Here is a 15,385-nt window from a genome sequence, read left to right as displayed (position 1 = left end):
TCGCTAGTTGTACTTATTCCTAATGATCGCTAGAACTCGTATTTAGCATATTTTTAAAAAAATTCAAAAAGATAAGTTCGGATATTTTTCTCGATTATTACATATTTTTGCTTGTTATTACATATCGTCACCATAAAAATCCGAAGACGTATCTCAAAAAAAAAAAAAAATAATAATAATAATAATAATAAAATACGTTTGTGATTAAATCTAAAACTAAAACACATGCCCTTGCAAAATTTCAAGCTTCTACATTCAAAAATAACGATCCTATTCAAGAAAAGGCATTTCGGAAAATGGAATAGCATTGCAATAATTTGGCATATATGTATGTACGCCTGTGATCTTTGTCGTGTCGTTGAGGAGACTAACACGTTTTCAATAGAACGTTGGTCGTCTGATTTAAAAAACCCGAAAGTTATATTACGAAAATGAATAAAAGTTGTAAAGATTGTATATATTATGGTTATTTTCCAATATATTTTAATAATTATTGCCAAAAATTCTTTTGAAATTGATTTGTTTTTACTTGTTGTTCTGCGTTAATAGAATCAACCATGACTCTTTTTCTCGTATTTCAATACATATGGTCTGTTCCAGAACTGCAAAAATCTACTAATTTTTACTACTTTTTTTGTTTTGTTCGATAACATAAAGGAAAATTTTTTATCGGTGTAAAACATGTTAGATTCTTGCAGGTTTTTGTATCATATAAGAATATGCAAAATCCGAAGTCTACTAATGACATATTTTACAGTACATTTTGTATGCTTTTATTAAGCAAACACTTGGCGATTATAAATATTTGCAATAATTTTGTCGTGTAGATGTCTTAAAATATGAAATTTCATAAAAATATGAAATTTCTTGAATTTTTTTTTCAAACTCCCACACTGTTTGCTGGGGAGATTTTTCCCACAAAAAGACACAAAATTCTCCCACAATTCAAGATAGAGAATGTATACTTTTTTCCCATGGGAACAAATTCCCAATTCGAACTTCATTCAGAATGAGGGGAGATGGGAAATGGGAAAAAAACTCCCACAAAATTTTGTTCAGAATACGAAAATGTGGGAATGGGAAAAAATTCCCAACTCCCATGCGTTCAGAATAGGGCTGATAATTTCGGATAAGTTCACTTTAAGACCTGCTCTCGAATCACTTTGATTTTTGTTGAAGCAACTTGCATTCGCTACATCCATTACGACGGTAAAAGTTTTTTTAGGGGCAAGTCCATATTTCTTGGGAAAACAGCCCGAAAGGTGTAAAAAAAACCCCCATGTCACCATATGTGGCGGTCGGAGAGCACTTTGGATATCCTAATATTTTAGTTTAAATTCTAAATTGGCCCATATCGGTCCTCCCTAAGGGTACATGCCCTACAAAAGTTCGACATTTGTGTCTTAGTGCAGTTAATTCCTAATACACATTTTTGACGGCAAGTTCAAATGCCCAAAAAGGGCCACAAAATTCTAAAGAGACCTTTAATACATTCGATCTGTCCGTAGGTGAAAGTTTCACTTCACATTGGCTGAGGGTATCTATCTGTCGGCAAAGCCGACTGACACTTTTTTACTTGTTTACATATAATAAAGACTTCAAACAAGTCGTATACCTAGCCTACATTCATATAGCGAGAGCCTAGTAGTGCGATTCTCTAACTCATTTTTTCAGTTACCGACAAATATAGGTAAATTTAAAATGCTTCGGTAATTAACGATATTTTTCGGTAACTTAGCGAAGAAAAGAAAACAGTCGTAAAGTTCTACTGATAGCAACAGTGTTGTAAATTTTTTTGGAACTTTTCATTCATAATTTTGCGTTTTAATTTTACCGACATTTGTGGGTAACTCAAAAAATTATTTAGAGAATCGCACTATAGGTATATCCTACCTAACTCACTGTTTATTGACACCGTCGATCTTCTATATATCGAAGCCCTCTATAATGAATACTGTAACGATTTTTTAAAAGCTCAAATGAAATTGTATTACACAAAACAGTTTCTCTATCAGAACATAATTTCTCTCTAGAACATAGACCTTACCCAACGTTATAGAGAAGTTCGACTGCAATTATTAAAACAAACATTTAATTTAATTTTTATTTATAAAAAATACATTTTTATTTGTTCACAGTTCACTTTAGTATATAAATAATATTCGTACACATAAAAAAATAAACAACGAGTCTACATTTAAGGCATTTCTGTAGTTCAAGACACAACTCCACTTTTTCGGAGAGTTACAATTTAAATAAGGTGGACACAAAAGGAAACATGAATGAATATATTAAGCAAAGGTCTGAAAATGTATTTATCGGTTATAAGATTAATATACAAACTTAAAACATTTTCAATCAACAACAATAATTGTTGTGTTCAGTAGTGCGATTCTCTAAAACATTTTTTGAGTTACCGTCAAAAATCGGTAAAATTAAAATGCTTATGATTTCGGTAATTAACGACCTTTTTCGGCAAGTTAGCGACGAATAAAAAGTATTCGTAAAGTTCTAACGGTAGCGAGAGTGTTGTAAACATTTTTGAACTTTTCATTCATAATTTTGCGTTTTAATTTTAACGATTTTTGTCGGTAACTCAAAAATGAGTTAGAGAATCGCACTACTGCTACCGGAAAATTCTTGTTTAAATGCGCATAATGCGTGTAGAATTTTCAGTTCCTTCTAGTCTAATGTAAAATGTTCTAAATGGTAAATTTGTGACAATTACTTATAGAAATATCTCTTATAACCAATAAATACCTTAGGTTTAGAGAATAAAATAAGAAATAACATTAAGAAAAGTTATAAGACGAGTACAAACTAAATGTAGTTTAGAACATTGTTAGTATAAATAGGTAGATGTTGCTACATTTAAAAAAAATATTTCCAAAATAACACGATTCAACATTATAGGTTAGCTAACTTTACATTTTTTGTTTTGTTGTAGCATCTTTAAACGATAATAAATAGAATTAAAGAAATAGTAAAAAATAACTTAGGCAAAATAATTTCCTTTAAAAAGTAATAGAAAAGAAAAACAACCTTTAAAATATGTTGGTGGCTAGTTTCTAAAGTCCGCTTCTTCTCCTTTTTCTGCCTCCTCCTCCTCCCCTCTTTAGGGCACACAATTTGTGGCAATTGCAATGGGCCATGTAACGGGGCCCTTTTGCACAATATCCTCCATCAGCTGTTTGATACGTATAAAACGACGTTTAAATTCTAAACCACAACCTTTCGATAGGCGGAAATCTAGCAGAATTTTACCATCCATTTCTATGATATGAGCCTTAAACACCAGATTCAATTTCGATTTATCTATCGTACTAATGGTCACCACAAGATTATCTTCACAAATTTTATATGTGTAACCCAACTTTTCAATTGTGGCCCGTAATCGTTTAATGGTGTCATCATGGCGTGTTGAAACAAAGAATCGTGTCATACGACGTACCAAACGTTGGAATAGGTTTTGTGATGCCGATTGTGTTTGATTCATTTGTGTGCAAAGGAGTAAATCATCCAACATTGCCGGCTGTGAGAAACAGAAACCTAAACGATGTTCACGTGCTGCTGCCGGTAGATTGTCAGCTTCTTGAGGATTTGCTGGGGCTTCCAGATCATTGCGTAATACTGGCAAGGGTTGTGAACAATAATTACGTGAAATCGAATCATCAAGGTTACTACCGCTACCACTGTGATTGCTGGACATTTGTCGCGGTCTTTTGGCTTTCGGTGAACGTATTTCCAAGGCGGCAGCTGAGTCGACCAAATCACGAGCACGATCTGTGGAAAACAAGTGTAATAAAACAAGAGGTTATAAAGGGTTGGGAGATTGATATTTTTTGGGGGTTTCTGTTAGATTTGAGTAACAGAGGATTTCACTTCACTAGGAATTAAAAAGTAAATAAAATGTTGAACAATAAAACGCAAACATCATTTGGTTTTTGGTAATAAAGCTCTATGGAATCTAAAGTTTTATGAAAACAACCATACAGCTAAAATCACCAAAGATCAAATAATATGCAAAAATCATAAATAAGCACAAACAAAACACAACACAAAGCAAATTAAAAAAAAAACAAGTTAAAAACAAGTTAAATAAAACACTGTAAAAAGTAAATAAACACAATTAAAAAACAAAAAATTCGTTCAAGAAGATAACATAAAAAAACATATTTTGGTTGGCTATTGACAGCCCACTGTTGTAAAATAAAATTTAACTGTTAATAAATACAAAACGATTTTAATGCCCATGGCAGGATCTGCCGCCAGGCTGAAGCATCATAATGTCGTGTATTAAAATAGTATAATAATAATTGTTCCACAAACATCCCAGACGGGACAAGGGAGACATCCTTTCTTCACAAAATAAACACAGTTCAAAGAGCGGCATCACTTTTAATTGCCGGTGCCATGAAAAACACTCCACAAGCTGCCCTCAATGTACTACCGGATCTTGATCCGTTGAATCTTGTGGTGCAAGAGCTGGCAGCAAAGAGTGCTCTCCGACTCAAGGAGATAAATTCATGGTGCAACTCCGAATATGGCCACGCTGCTATTTTGCGACGATCTGGACTATCATTGGGATCGGAGGTTATCAGTGATTATATGTATATCACCACAATTACACTTCGACGAGATTTATGTTCGGATACCCAACAGGAAGGCCTGGACCCACAACTCTCCACCTCTACCCAGTATAGAGGTATATACCGGTGGCTCCAAGATGGAAAAGGGAACAGGGCCCGGCGTCTATAGCGATACCCACGGCAGCGAGTTCTAACGTACCGGATTGACCCGAAACCATAGAGTTTCGGCCAGCGGCTGCCATGCTGCTACAACAACAGTGATACCTTCAATCTACGGCTCTCCTACAGGTTGAAAGAAAATTTTAGTGTCTTTCAAGCCGAAATCTTTGCTGTCATTAAAGCAGCAGAGTTGATAAGAATCATTGAAGGGGACATAGCTGGACCGGTGACTATCTATGTGGATGGTCAAGCGGCCCTCAAATCACCTAGATTCCACTAAATCAAGTCTGCGGCGCTTTAAATCAATTCTTATTTTGTGATGGGTCCTGTGGTCCAATGCAATATCGAGGGAAATGAAAAAGCGGATGAAATGGAGCCTTGCGGATCTGAGTCAACCACCCTTGTGCCATTGCATGCGGCAGTTAGAACAAAGATGCCAGAACAACGAACCCTGTTGTAGGGTTTCCAAGGCATTTCCATAGGGAAATCCGATCTGAAACTAACTGTAGGAGTAATCACGGGTCACTGCAGAGTAAGGGCGATGTGCTGCAAGAGGGAACTAGATGATGATGTTGACCAAGGCACATTAAAGAATGTAGCCGACTCGTATCAGCTGATTGAATATGAAATGTCAAATAAAATTGTGAAATGTAAACAAACATCTTGTTCTGATTGGCCGAAGCTAAATCGCTGCAAATTTAAGCGCCAAGGCGAATTGATTCTCTTTACAAATTTTGACGTATTATGTTACGGCAAAAGTTGCTTTGTTGTAGCAATTCGCCGAATCGGCTACCTTCTATATTTGCCTTGATGTTGACTACTGCAGGTTGTGCGAGGATAAGAAGGAGACGGAGACGATCGCACTCTTATTATGCCGATGTCTAATGCTCGTGACTCGTAGAATGAGAATCATAGGGGAACACACGATCCAATCTCTGACAATCTTCGGTCAAACCGAGCGAACAACCCTGCTTCTACTCGCCATAACATAGCAAACTCTCTCTCTTCTCTAAACCTAAATCGTATATAATCTTTCGATATCTCTCAAATTCTACTATATACCTTTGTGCTTCCACCTATGGCACCTACTATTTTCTTTTCTACAACTTAATCTTTAAGTACTTTAACAAGATGAATACAATGGACCACAAGGTCTCCGAGTGGAGTGGCTGTCTGTATGACAGCTGCTTGTCCTTTAACCTAACCTAAGCTGGGACACAAACCTTATATAATAATTTGATTGTATTGAAATTTGATCTGCCTCCCTATCATAACAAATGTATGTCTTGTATGGTGGTAGCGCTCCGTAACTGAACATAGTACATAATCAAAGTAATGCCCCTAATCACTGAAGCTGTCAGAAGTACACCACATGGGAATGCGATTCGAAATCTGCAACCATTGGACGAAGTGGTTCCATTTCTCCCTTGCAGAAGTGCATAGTGACTCATTTCATCACACTTAGAACATGCAAGCAACCCGAAAATTGGTTCTAAAACTAGCGACTATATCGCACCAATCTATAGCTTCAACACGGCAGACATTTTTAGAAAAGTCTATCCATTTATACTGATTCATGGCTCAAAAATGGAAGAGGACACTGGCATACAATGTGAGGATTAAAGTATCCGATAAAAACTGAGGACTGGCTACTGCGAAGCTCTAGAATTGTGAGGTGGGTAGTAAGTGCGGAAAGATATATCGTGGTTTTTGTGGATTGTTTTTGCCAAGCTGCTCATGAAGCACTTAAGTCCTTTTCTATTAAATCTGAAATCCTCATTTCCAATGTAGATAACTGGTCACTGCCGCATTCGATAGAACTTGCAAGTAAGACACATCTAATAAATTGCACGGGGGAAATAGACTAGAGCATTCCCAAGTGAGAGCATTCATCAAAATTACCTTTATTGTGAAGGGTTGTCATTCTTCAATTTTTCTACATTCTCAACTCTACACACGTCTCCAACGACGAATCTTTCCTATTCATTGTCTTTTATATTTTTTGTAAGGGAGATAGAAGGTATTATTCGATATAGACCATGCTGGAACTGAATATACGTTTGGATGAAATGCTACTTTGTGGAAGTTTCGCCTAAATCGGATGTTCAATACGTAAGTTATTGGGTCAAGCAGTCATTTTTGTTGTTGCCGGCAGGGTTTTAAGAGCTCTTGGGCGATTATCTCAGGAAGTACTGTTATAATAGCTACCGAGAGGACAACCTGCTGCAACCGTGAAATGTCCTTAAACTCCAATTTTGCGAAAAATTTTGAAATGGAGTGGACCGATGTACACTATATTCCAATATGATCTATGAGTGGAAGAAATATCGGGGGTCTGCCCTATCATGTCTATGATGTCAGCCTCGTTTTGTGACATGCCCTAATTAATACAGCGTCAGTAGTGGAATTCTGTAACTCATTTTTTGAGTTACCGACAAAAATGGGTAAAATTAAAACGCTTATAACTTCGATGATTAACGACATTTTTCGGTAAGGTAGCGACAAAAATGTAGTAGTCGTTAAGTCCTACCGATAACAAGAGTGTTGTCAACTTAAATTAAAACTTTTCATTATTAATTTAGCGTTTTAATTTTACCGACATTTATCGATAACTCAAAAATGAGTTAGAGAATCGCACTACAGTTCTCATTAATGGAGCAATAAAAATTGTACCTCACGCAGCATTGAATGTTGTACTGAATATTCAACCCTTGGATAGTCCAGTGCAGTATCAATCATCCATATGTGCTTTAAGGCTCAAGGATCTTAACGTGTAGCGTTGTTCACGGCTTTGACATATAAGATTTCTCCAGGGGAAAGATAGCCAGATTGGGCAAACAGAGAGAGAGATAGTATATGAATGAGTGGACTAGTGGAACTGGCGGTCTTCGCAGGTAGAGTAGTTACAGTATACATACCCAGCAAAATAAATTGGAAGTAGTGCAATGTGGACTAGTTCTGTCACGGCATGTTTTGATGCAGTTCAACTGGAGTCGTGAAAAAGGCACTCCAGTCCTCACATTTTAACCGCATTTGGATGCAATCCAAAGAATCACATCCACTTGTCACATTTTAGCAACATCCGGATGCAGTTCAACGGAGTCGTGAAAAAGGCACCCCAATTCCTCACAATTTAACAGCATCCGGATGCAGTCCAAACGGAGTCGTGAAAAAGGCACTCCGTTCGCTACATTTTATTAGCAGTTGTTAGAGATCCCTATATGTACATAAATCAGATTGTACATCTCTACAGGCAGCGGCTTTCATTTTCCAAAAAGAGATAACCGTGTTAACATGTCCAAACATTTGTTAATACAAACTAAATAATATTTAATATTTAAATAATATTAAATTTGTGAACATTTTTCCGGCAACTCACCAGAAGAAAATTTCCGAATGTAGTGCTGTTGGAGTACGTGTCGAAATCTTAACTGGTGATGGGAAGACAACCCATTTAGCAAATGAAGCAAAAACAGTTCAGCTTGGAACAAATGCAAGCGGAGGAAACACCCATGTTTGCGATTGAATTCAATGGAGAATTTTCATAATTTGTGTTAATGTAATAAAGTTGTTAATATTTTTGTTTTGCACAAATAATAAATGCATTTTATTTGTTCTGGCATATTTTGTAATGGCTTGCACAATTTCCGCAGAATGCCTGTACCAAACACGTGCTTTGGACTGCCTCCTATTCTACCCCAAAGGGTTAGTTAAAATGCAATGCCAAAGGGTCAGTTAAAATGCAGTGCCAGAGGGTCAGTTAAAATGCAGTGCAAAAGGGTTAGTTAAAATGCAATGCCAAAGGGTCAGTTAAAATGCAGTGCCAAAGGGTTAGTTAAAATGCAGTGCTTTTGAGTGCATCTTTCAGTAGTCAAGCTCTTGTAAAAATCATCAGTGAAAATGCATAATTTGATGCACATCCAGATCACTTGTACATATCATTTAACTGCATCTTTGGAGGCAAACATTTTGCTGGGTATGTATGTACCTAGCCCGGCTGCTTTAAAGGGATTAGGGGCCTTCTCGATTAATTCTAAGACTTTTTAAAAGTATAGGTTCCAAAAATCCTCTGATATTCAGGCAGAGGACTGCTGTTGCTTGGCTTCTTTCTCTATAAACCCCATAAGATAAACGCAGAGAAACCCTTAAAGAAACGTTTTTGGTTTCTGGTCAATCCGGTACGAAGAAACCGCTACCGTGGGATTCCTAGAATTGTGGTTGGGGTCATAACTTGTCATTGCAGCATTATATCTATGTCAAATAAGTGGTGGACAAAAACATTGGGTACTGCAGGCTATGTGAAGTATAGAAGAGACTGAAACAGTCGATGATTCCTCTGTCGGTGTCCTAAACTTACAATCAAAGAAAGGACAGAGGCTATTTGGTCTTGTGTCCATGAGATTTCATCTTACTTCCTTTTCCCAAGGTTCTGGGGTCTTGATAACATATTGCAGGAACCTTAAGTGGCTATAACAAATCAAACAAAATTTTATTGGCATAATTTGAAGTACAGATAGTAAAGTCTAGTCGATCGGAGCAAAATTGGCGAAGATATGACCGTTCAAAGTGAAGAACCCATGGTGTTTTGTGTGTAGAGGCATAACTTGAAATGCGTTTTCTCGAAATGACATTTCTGAAGTCGGTGCCAACGTAAGCTCGAAAACGAATGGAACAATCTTCATACATTTTGATGAGCTTATTAAATACAAAAAAATCTTGTCTAACTGCCCACAAAAACATACGAAGATCGGCCCATTCTTTATCAAGCTATCGTTGTCGCCGTAAAAAAACGCTTTTACAACAAAAGGATTCGCAGGTAGCCATTTACCACAAGACTATGCAATATTTTTCAACAACAAAAATTCCAAAAGTAGTATAAGATATGCTCTCTCAGATGAAAGAAAGACCTTTTTAAAAATATTGGTAGTTTCTTTGAAAAAAAATCATAGTAACCCCTAACCATAATCCCTTTTCCCCTACGTTTTTACCGGATCCGATTGCCATTCGGCTTGGGTTTTTTTATTGATTGTTAGTGAGGGGTCATTTGAGAGAGTCTGCCACATTGGATAAGAACCAAAATGGTCAGCAAAAAATGTCTGTCATGATGAGAAATTTATAGAATTCATCACTCATATAATTAGTGACATGAACGTTTCTTGCGACTAGAGACTGTTTTAATTTTGGAAATTCCTAGAGTTGTATTTGTATATACGTCATGGAGCAAACCGAAGGATTGCATTCTGAATTTGGACTTGACTGCACTTCTTGACTTGCTTAGTTAAATTCGCTTAATTGTGTCCAAAATTTGGTTGTCGACGTGGTGCAATGGAACGCATATCCGGCTGAATGCAATACTGAATTCCCGGAAACAATTTTTAGACCAGACCACATCGCATGTTCGACGGTGGCAAAAGCACCCCCCTGTAATGTAAGCGACCTGATTATTTTTGTCATTCTCTCGGACTCGTCGATAAAAAGTGTCTACCAAATCGGTCAATCCCACGGCAGCGGGTTCTTTCACACCGGGTTGACCCGAAACCATAGCGTTCCGGCCAGCGGCTGCCAACCCAGCATCAAACCTATGCTTCTGCGTAGGTTTATATGCTATTACAAAAACAACAACAACAAATCATTAAGCTAATATGAATCGGGGTGCACTCATTGATGTCAGAGAAGTTGGTCCCTTCGGGGATGATTGTGGGAACATATGTAAGTATTATTATATTGTTTTGTTGCTTATAAATATAAGGTCTGTTCCAATACTGCAAGAATCTACTAATTTTTACTATTTTTTCCGATAACATAAAGGAAAAAATGTTATCGTAGTAAAAAATAGTAGCTTCTTGCAGGTTCTGGAACAAAGCAATAGTCTTTTAATGGCCTACACTAGACATTCTAACAACCAACATAGATTACTTATTGAACCCTAACAATTAAAAAAATAATTCTTAAAACATTTCACAAAATTTACAAATATTTTTTACCAATTTTTTTCGAAGATTTTAGCGTATTTTCAATGCTTTGGTAATCTAGCTTTATGAAGGTATCAAATCTATCATACAGCTAAAGCGCCAAAGCTATGATAAGTTACGCAGTCTTATGAAAGGATTTTTTTTAAATTATATTTAGCACGAAATTTTGTCTAGAGGTTTTTGAAAACGTCAGGCCAGGTACAAAGTGAACCCCAGAATAATTTAAATAACATTGAGAGTCACTAAGTACCTGAACCAAAGTTTTCAACGCATTCAATAAAATAAAGCGCACAGTTTTTATTTAAAACAAACACAAATTTAAACAGCACAAAGATTAAATTTTTGCTAAAATTTCAATTTCTTGTAAACTGAGACAAATCTTATGACACAAAGCGCTTAGAGTTTCACAAAGTTATAGGGTTTAATCTTGGTAATATGGCAAAAACGTCTGGCCAGTTTTTCTAAGACGATTCAAATTTTAAATTCATGCGAATTACTACTAAACTTTTGTTATTGTACAAATTTTTGTTTAACTAAAAACAAAAATTTATTAAATATTCTCAAAAAAACAGAACTTTGATAGTAAGCAGTTCGAACGAATTTGACTTTGAATCGTTTTAGTGAAACAGGTCATTAAACTTGAACTTCTCTCATTTTAATTAGAACAAATAGCACTGTTTTAAACATATTTTTTAGTAACTCTCTATTTACACTGATTCACACTTTAAAATTCACTCTTAAAATATAACAACTATTAACAATTCCCTTCTCCAAATACTTACCATTATCTCTGAATTCCATGTGGCACCATTTATGGGCCATAATTTTATCCAGGGTCAAACGATAGTTGGGATTAGTGGCCAGCACTTTGCGTAGCAGCGATATAGCCAAGGTATCCAATTTACTCCAGGGTGTCTGTGTGGACCAACGATCATTATCCTTCCAGTTGATGAATTCTTGACACTGGACCGATGGTTCATCCCAAGGCAGTTCTAAATGAATATATATAAAAGAAAACAAATATTAATAAATTGTATAAAATATCCTTAAATATTTATGTGCAATTTTTCGTTATATTTATGATGGGTGACATTTATATGGCATTTGCTGTTGAGTGATAAACACATGGGTGGTTATTTTTTGCTGATATTTTATATATAATTTTTTTAATTTGCATTTGATGGTGCAGTCGGTGGCGGTGGTTGTGGGGGTGATGACAAGCAATTTAAGCTGGAGCTTTGGTATAAAAGCTTTAGATGATATTTAAAAATAGTTTTCCAAACAAGAAAATCTACAGCTAGAATACCAAAGAAACAGCAAAAATGATTTTGTATGACAAACAAAAACAAACACGAAAGCATAATTTCTTGAATGGTGAGTAAATTTGTTGCATTTCTTTTTTCTTTTGTTGGAGGCATATTTTATTTATTTCTTTTTTGTGATTTGGCTGGTGATTCCACATAACAATGATAACATGAATGACAATGGTGACACACACACAATATATACAATAAGAATAATAATACAATATTTATAAATAATAACACAAGTTTTCACTATTAAAAACAAATTAAATGTTGAATGCGAAGAGTTTTTAGAACCAGAAGATTACAAAAATTTAAAAACAACATCCCACATAAATAGCTCCAGGGGAATTATACTTTAAAAACACATTAACTACTATTTATACCCAAGGTTGTCCTATGCCTGGCTCATTGAGTCCCGCTTAGATTTGTTCACCTCTGGATTAAATGTAATCTGTTCCAGAAATAACGAGGCTATGACAAGATAAGAACCTATTAAGTGATAATGTTGGAGAATTAGTGACACACTAAACAGAAAATAGCACATGTTTCTTCGTAATGTCTATGATATTGACATCATTAATCGAACATTATCAAAAAATGAGTTAGAGAATCGCACTTCTAACTCATTTTTTGAGTTACAGACAATTGTCTGTAAAATTAAAATGCTTATAATTTCGGTAATTACCGATTTTTTTGGTATGTTAGCGATGAATAAAAAGCAGTCGAATCGCACTACAGAAGTTGAAAATAAAGGCAACAGCTTTGATAGTATGCTGATGTATCCATTAGTAATGAAAATTCCAATAGAACCAATTTAATTAGTCTGAGAATTTACTTATAAGCCGCACTAATACAAAAACAAGTAAAAAAGTGTCAGTAGGCTTTGCCAACAGATATATACCCTCAGCAAACGTGAAGTGAAACTATCACCTATCTCAGAATTTTGTGGCAATTTGTGGACATTTGAACTTGCCGACAAAAATGTGGATTAGGAATTAACTGCACTAAAACGCAAATGATGAACTTTTGTGGGGGAGGTACCTTTAGGGAAGTTACACTAAATTTTGACAAAATATAAGGAGATCCAAAGTTTGGACCAAATTGGTTGCCCCAGTCAAGCGATATCGTCCTAGCTTTTAGTGAAATTGGGGAGAAGTACCGGAAGTTGTGGACCGGTATTGCCCCATGAAACTAAGTTTAGATATAATACAAGTGAGCAAAGACTGGTAAACATTTCTGTTAGGGAATATATATCGAATACAATCAAAAATAATATGCCTCTTTGTCTCTGGGACCCCCATAAGCAACAAAAATTTCGTGACCATCCTATCAAAATTACGACCTGTAGCTTGATTGCAAAAAAATGGAAGAATTGGATGCATTACCGACTATTGTGGTATCTCCCTTGTTTGACCACCTTCACCAACCTGCTTTACACCAATGTAAAGGTAATATTTTCTTCTTTCATTGACAGGCTTTGTCGTTGGAATACCCCTACTAGAAGCCAATATATTCACAAAGAATAAAACTTTGAATTTGTCTCCAAATGAGTTTTTCCCCATTCCGACCCCTAAATATTATCCGGCTATCACCAAAATCAATAAGCTTCTTCCTATGTGGGACCCGCATCAACTCCCAAAAAATTCGTGACGATCCGATTAAAATTGCGACCTGTAGCGTGATTACAAACAAATCGGAAAATAGGATGCATTACCGACTATTGCGATATCTCTGTTGTTTGAGCAGCTACGACAACCTACTTTACATCGTTGTAAAGGTGATATTTTCTACTTTTCTTGCCAGGTTTTGCTTTTGATATACCTCTTAAAGAAACAGAGATATGGGCCTTGAAATAAAACGTAGACCTTTTCTCCAAATAAGTTTTTGCCCATTCCGACCCTTGAATATTATCCGACCATCATTAAAATCAGTAGGCTTTTTCCCCCTTTTTGGGACCCCCATTAACCCCTAAACTTTCGTGACGATCCGATCAAAATTGCGACCTGTGGCGTGATTACAAAAAAATCGGAAATGGGATGCATTATCGACTATTGCCATATCCCTGCTATTTGACCACCTATGACAACCTAATTTACATCGTTGTAAAGGTGATATTTTCTACTTTCCTTGCCAGATTTTGCTTTTGATATACCTCTTAAAGAAACAGAGATATTGGCTTTGAAATAAAACGTTGACCTTTCTCCAAATAAGTGTTTGCCCATTCCGACCCCTGAATATTATCCGACTATCATCAAAATCAATAGGCTTCTTTCTATTTGGGACCCCCATTAACCCCCAAAATTTCGTGACCATCCGATCAAAATTGCGACCTGTGGCGTGATTACAAAAAATCGGAAATGGGATGCATTATCGACTATTGCCATATCCCTGCTATTTGACCACCGACGACAACCTGATTTACATCGTTGTAAAGGTGATATTTTCTACTTTCCTTGCCAGATTTTGCTTTTGATATACCTCTTAAAGAAACAGAGATATTGGCTTTGAAATAAAACGTTGACCTTTCTCCAAATAAGTGTGTGCCCATTCCGACCCCTAAATATTATCCGACCATCATCAAAATCAATATGCTTCTTCATCTGTGAGACCCCCATTAACCCTAAAATTTTCGTGACGATCCGATCAATATTGCGACCTGTAGCGTGATTTCCAAAAAAATAGAAAAATGGAAAAATAAAAAAATGTATTACCGACTATTGCGATATCTCCGTTATTTGGTTACCTGCGCCGACATAGTTTGCATCATAGTAAAGACGGGATCTTCTACTTTCATAGTCAGGCTTTGCTTTTGAAAAATTTTCAACCAAAGCTGTGATATTTGTCAATATAATTAAAATCGCAAAAATGAAAATTGGGGTTTTATTTGCTACTATTGCGATATCTTCGTTGTTTGATCACCTACGATCACCTACTTTACATCATTAGAAAGGTGATATTTTCTGCTTTCATTGTCGGGTTTTCTTTTGGTATACCCTATACAGAAGCTGAGATATTGGTTTTGAAAAAAAAAAAACGTTGTCTTTTTATCCACCTAAGTTTTTTGCCCTTTCCGACCCCTAAATATTATCCGAACATCACCAAAATCAATAGGCTTCTTCCTCTCCGGGACCCCCATCAACATCCAAAATTTCGTGACGATCCGATCAAAATTGCGACCTGTAGCGTGATTACAAGGTTTAGATGGACAGACGGACTGACGGACGGACACAAATAGCCAGATCGACTCAGCTCGTCGAGACATTCATTTTTATATATATAAGTATGGGTCTACGACCATTATTTCGATGCGTTACAAACTTTTTGGCCAAAACCAACTTATAATACCCTCCCCACATAG

The 15,385-nt window shown here is 36.1% G+C and overlaps 1 protein-coding gene across 2 annotated transcripts in view; it reads right to left on the bottom strand.

Annotated features, from left to right (window-relative positions):
- Positions 1 to 2,095: 2,095 nt before the first annotated feature.
- Positions 2,096 to 15,385, bottom strand: part of grp (serine/threonine-protein kinase grp) — a 191,826-nt gene continuing 178,536 nt past the window's right edge. For both annotated transcript variants that reach the window (XM_073970680.1, XM_073970681.1), the window contains exons 7-8: positions 11,503 to 11,712; positions 2,096 to 3,783 (exon numbers count right to left, since the gene is read on the bottom strand). In XM_073970680.1, coding sequence (XP_073826781.1) covers positions 3,116 to 3,783; positions 11,503 to 11,712 — 878 coding nt within the window. In that variant the 3' untranslated portion in view covers positions 2,096 to 3,115. The remainder of the gene's footprint in view (positions 3,784 to 11,502; positions 11,713 to 15,385) is intronic.

Source organism: Musca autumnalis, unplaced genomic scaffold, assembly GCF_047663935.1.
Source record: "Musca autumnalis isolate F117 unplaced genomic scaffold, ASM4766393v1 scaffold_2, whole genome shotgun sequence".
Lineage (NCBI taxonomy): Eukaryota > Metazoa > Arthropoda > Insecta > Diptera > Muscidae > Musca > Musca autumnalis.
Note: the sequence above shows the minus strand (reverse complement) of the source record. Positions and strands in the feature narration are given on the sequence as shown.